General features: G+C 32.0%; 2 protein-coding genes across 2 annotated transcripts in view; both read right to left on the bottom strand.

Annotated features, from left to right (window-relative positions):
* The window catches only part of LOC103521974 (putative leucine-rich repeat-containing protein DDB_G0290503), a 20,704-nt gene that overhangs the window by 7,302 nt on the left and 7,839 nt on the right, over positions 1–5,563 (bottom strand). The gene's annotated exons all lie outside the window — the stretch shown is intronic.
* Positions 718–3,907, bottom strand: LOC113472600 (the record flags this gene model as incomplete). Its single annotated transcript, XM_026832395.1, has 1 exon — positions 718–3,907. A coding segment is annotated over one exon (636 nt), but the record flags the coding sequence as incomplete, so codon positions are not given.

Below are 5,563 nucleotides of genomic sequence, written 5' to 3' on the forward strand. Positions count from 1 at the left end.
TGATAGGCTAAAAAATTTGAAGCTTAATTCAAGAGTTAATCTCAAACCAAGATTAATCTGATTGTTGTCTTTTCTTGTTATCTTTGATCTTATCTTTATTATCTAGCCAAAAGGTAGTGATCACTTAATTACATACTGTTTTTAGAGCTGAAAATTCAACAGATCAACGAAGAAAAGGTTCGCCTTCTGGAGGAGAACGAGCGACTCAAGAAAGAAAACGAGATCCGACAAAAGCTGCGAGACACGGAAATTGAGACCCGAGTCGATGAGGATACCAGTGGGAAGTGTGAGCATGTGGATCACAATAGTACAGGCACGTTCGAGGACCTGGAAGAACTGTTGACGTCTATTCAGAGTTTAGAAGAGGAGAACCAGGCCAAAGACAGCTTGATAGCGGAGTACAAGTCACAGCTGTACGAGCTGCAGTGCTATATGAAACTGACGAGACAGCGGACTTTGGATCCGTTGAGGTTGAATAGTGAGGTAAGAAGCTTGCTGTCAAAAGAGTGTGAGCCTTTTTTTTTTCGAGGTTTGAGAGAGGGAACTGTAAATGCTGAGGTATTGTAGTCCTGAAAGCGAAGAGAGAAGTATGACAGGATAGGAGAATGCCAGTCGTTCCGTAAACTAACCATATCTGTTGTCCGCCCCAGCGGCAATCAAACCCGCGGCCTGGTGTTTAGAAGGCAGTGCTACCCTCCGACCTAACTAGGCTGGCTATTATTTTTATTTTCAGACAATGTTCTAAATAATATTTTTCGGTAACATTCGGTAAAAATTTCAGCTTTATAGTTGAAACCATGTAGTGTCTTTTTTACTTTCTATTATTTTTCTTCACTTAATGAGAAAGTACATATTGCAATAGGTTCACATGTTCAAAATCGGGAAGTGGATGGAAATATCCGTTGTAGGGTCACCTGATTCCAGGTAACCCTTGGTCTGTACGTACGTGGTATACAAAATATCTCAAGAACGACGGTTTGTGATAACATAGCATAGAGTGATGAAATTGGATGTGCTTTGTCAGTATGCTTTTATGCCTACTCGAATTTTTACATCTACTCAAAATCATTGCAACTTGGTGTTTAGACTAGAAATAAGAATTATATTTGTTAATTGTGCATAAGTAATGTGTGTTAACAGCATTATAAATATTAAATTTAAACTTAAATATTAATGATCCAAAGACGCGAATGTAACAATTTGGTAACATTCACCGGTCCAGATTTTAACCACAGACAATTTGGCTTTGCTGTTATCTCTTAATCGGTACTTAAGGGATATCAAAAAAGTTTGGGAGTTGACCCCCCTCCCCTTTAATGTAGGGTAAATACACCTATTCCGTATGTTTAAATTTCGACATTTTTTACATTATAGTTTGGGGTAAAAATTTCGAAGCGAAAAAAAAGAGTATTTAATTATTATTATTATTATTATTATTTGTAATTCCGGTGTGTAATAGAAAGTCGTGTGATGTTCACACCAGATTTTTACTTTTTTTTACATACACCTTTGTTGGGAGGAAAATTTGTTCCGTCTCCCGATCACTTTATACTTGTGTCTTAGTAACTTTTTTGTGCCTGTCTGTCTGTGTGTGTGTGTTTTCTTATGACTTTTATGAGGAGAAAACAATTAATGACATCATTATGATCTACTTGTATACTTGAACTTAGTTTGTATAATATTATATTATGTAGGGTACGTAGATATAAGTAAGTAGATATTTTATTATTTGTACTGACTTTTTTTAAATTAAATTATATTTACTATATGTTGTACGAGGGCGTTCCTCATCCTCATCCTTTGTACGGAAAGAGGGCAGGGTGCATTGATTGTTATACTCACTGTTCTGTCGTAAGTAAAAAGAGTTTGATAATAATAAAAACGCAGATCTGATAATGTATTGATAGTGTATAATAATACAGAACTAACAGATCTGATAGTGTATAAAGAGACTCTTTATTGGGTTTATTTTTTAAATCATGTGTACAATCATTACAACCAAACGCAATCTCTACCATTCAACCCTATACTTCCACTTAATGAGAAAGTATTGAAGTGTACCACATCTGACCAGGTCAAATGTTATACTCGACATATTTGTGATACTACTTTATACTCTATATTTGTAATATAAAACACGTTGACTTTTAGGGTTCCAGTGAGTCTCATTATATCATTTTATTTTATAATTTATTATATTTAGATACTTTTCCCCCCAAATAGTTTACAGAGTCCTGCAATCCATTTTTTCTTTTGAACAACTTGAGATGAGAAGCTGAAATTTAGGGTAGGTTATTTTTTATGTAGAAATACTCGTATCTTTTCATGACTTGAAGAAAGAAAGAAGAAGAAAAATTGAGTTCTCAGACTTTTTGAACTCTCTGTTTTCAATATTCTAGTAAATTTGAACTCTCTGTTTTCAATATTCTAGTAAAAAATTCAGAATCAATACGAGCTCTGCATTTGTAGTCCAACACGATCATTATTCTAGTCTCCCATCTTTTCCGGACCCCTTGATGATAGAAAAGTTAACAAGGGTGATAGAAAACTATTCCCCCTTTTTTTTACTACTCTATGTCAATGTAGATTGTAGTCTGTTGGAAAATGATAACACCAATTTAATTTATTTTATTTGAATTTAATTTATTAATTTAACAAATTGTAATAAATCAAGGGAGAGAAATGGAATTTTTGAGTTGGAAAAAATGACCTTTTTCTTTAATTTATTTTTGCACGTGTTGAATTGTGAAAGAAAATTAAAAGCAAATCCTAAAGACCAAATCACATGTACATAATGGTATTTTTTTACATACAGTACATAAAACATAATGGTATTTTTTTAAAAGCCATTTTATAAAATGAGACACTTCTTATAATTCTTTCGCAGTTCATTTTGTAATGCTCATCTAATTGGAATCAACTCTGTGTATTTAAATCTTGATCTTTTTTGTTACTACCTGTTATTATATTAATTTAATTAAATCTAATTATTTAACCTAATTTAAATAAGTATACCTACCTTCATGTTTTTTTTATATATTTTACTTTAACATTAGTTTAAATAAAATAGTTTGTCACGTTTTGAAAACAAAAGTTCTTTCTTAATTTTTCAATTTTCTTGGTGTAATTTTTGTTGATAACCACAAAAGACTATTCATCATGAATACTTATTGTTCCCTCCCTCTCACCCACCATTGATTTGACTGATTGAAAATAAAATAACAGACCTACTTAATTATAAGTCAAAATAATAAATTACCTAGGACTTTATTTATTTAGAATATTCTTCTTTGATTGCTGTAGCCATGTCCCCAAAACCATGATCCTGTAGGACTTGGGTAATTTTACTGAATTTATCTCTGCCACTTTCAAGTTGACACTTTTTCTTTTCGATTTTGCTTTGGATTTCTGCTTCCTTTTCTCTAAACATTTCCATTTCATTTTGTAATTTGACAATTTTCGCTTTTGTATCATCGCGTTTTCTTTCTATTTTTTCTATTTCACTTGATTGAAAAATTCGAAGTTTGTTCTCATATGATTTTTTCAAGTTTGCTACATTGTTTTCAGCTTTTTTTAACTTTCCTCTGAACAAACTCTTGGTATTCTCTTCTTCTTTTTTGTGATTAGTTTCTTCAACTTCGATAGCTTCTTTCTTATTATTCACAAGATCTTTGAGTAATACTATGTGCTCACTCTTGGCTTGAACTTTTTTAGAGAGCTCCACAAGTTCCTTCTTATTTTTGTCCCATACTTCATGTTTACATTTCAAATCACTGTCGAAATCCTCGCGTTTTATTTTAATAGTTTCAAATTCTTTTTGTAATAATAATAATTCATTAGTGTTTTTAGAGTTGATTAGTTCATTCAATGCCGATTCTAATTCATTTATTACTTTTCGATGATTAAAATCAAATCAATCTTTAGGGCATTTCGTTCATAAGTTCATACCATATGAGTGGTTTAAATTGTTAATTTTAAACATGTTTAAAAAATCCTTGGCATTGTTTTTTCCTTCTCAGATTTCTGTGGATGCTTAATAAAGCTTAAAAGGTTCATAACATGTGTGTATGTTAATATAAGGCATTTGGAGATGTTCAAAAGAGAAATGGCAGTCTTCAAATGAGCCCAGTAAAATCCCCTCCGTCAAAGACAACTTTCATATAATGTATGTAAACTTCTTTTTCCTCTTTTTTTTCCTTCCTGAAACTCAATTCAGGTCTATATGAATACTTGGCTGTACAAATAAATTGATAAGGTTGGAGATGGAACAGGTTCCAATGATCATTTAAGAGTTTCATTTCCATTGTACTTCACTACTTTGGAATGCTAGCATAAAATTATTTTAAAGAATGCAAAGTTGTAAGATGAAATGTTTTTTTTTTTTTTTTATTTTTTATTTTTTTTTTTTTAATTGTTTTTTTTTTTTTTTGTAATAAACGGTGAAGGAACGACATACGCTTATTAAATACTCTGTTATTATATGTTTAATATTTATTGTATGCTTATTAAATAACGCTGGATGGCATACAAAAGTTGTAGTTCAATTATTCATCTATTCTTAAAAGTACATAAGCGTTATGGGTCTTTTATTCACCACCAAGAGTTTTCCCAGTGTTATTTATTTACTAACGCGTTGATGCTTGTTAAATTCCTGATAAACACAAAATAGAAAAATAAAAACGCGTTTTAAGTTTTTTTTTTTTTTTTTTTTTTTTTTTTTTTTTGGGAAAGGGTTTTTTTTAAACCAAGTGTAAATAACACTGGTCATTGCTTGTTTGTTCCAGTTCCTTTGGTAGCAATATTCCACGGACGTGACTTCTGCACAAGTACCGATAAACCTTTTGTTATTTATTTGACTTGTCCCTTGGTGGTCAACCAGTGTAAAGTCAATCTCAACCAAAATCATGTGATTTATTTCTATCTACGTGACTCCAGCTTGATAATGATGATGTTAAATCATTTCTAATTTTTCAGAAAATAATACTTAAAGCACACAGTTTGTTCAGTGTAAATACAAGTCAAGTATTCACATATTGACAATGGCAAACAGTAACAACAGCAATAGCAATGGAAGGGGTGGCAGAATTCAACGTCCAAATGATCAGACTCAAGCTAAAATATGTCAGTATAAGTTAGTCCTCTTGGGAGAATCAGCTGTTGGAAAGTCTAGTTTAGTGTTGAGATTTGTACGAGGCCAGTTCCATGAATACCAGGAAAGTACAATAGGAGGTGAGTGTCAATCTTCCCATTCTATTAGTTTTAGTATGCCAACAAAAAATAGGTTAAACAACAATGTACCTATCACTTTTGTTTGGGTGATTATGATGATTTTTGGTTGTGGTAATGTACCAGGTTGAGATAGGCAAGGATGGTAAACTTGCCTTGTTTTTAAGGGTGTGTTTATGTACCGGGCTCATTTCTGTCCTTCCTTGGCGTGTGGAAAATGATGTGGTAACTTAACACAGCCTTCATGAGCGTGTAAAGTTGGCGGGAAATTTGAAATTTTGATTTTTTTTTTTTTCCACAACTTGTACAATCTGAATTCATTTTTTACTTTTTATCT

This window comes from Diaphorina citri, unplaced genomic scaffold (genome assembly GCF_000475195.1).
Source record: "Diaphorina citri unplaced genomic scaffold, Diaci psyllid genome assembly version 1.1 scaffold6421, whole genome shotgun sequence".
Classification (NCBI taxonomy): domain Eukaryota; kingdom Metazoa; phylum Arthropoda; class Insecta; order Hemiptera; family Psyllidae; genus Diaphorina; species Diaphorina citri.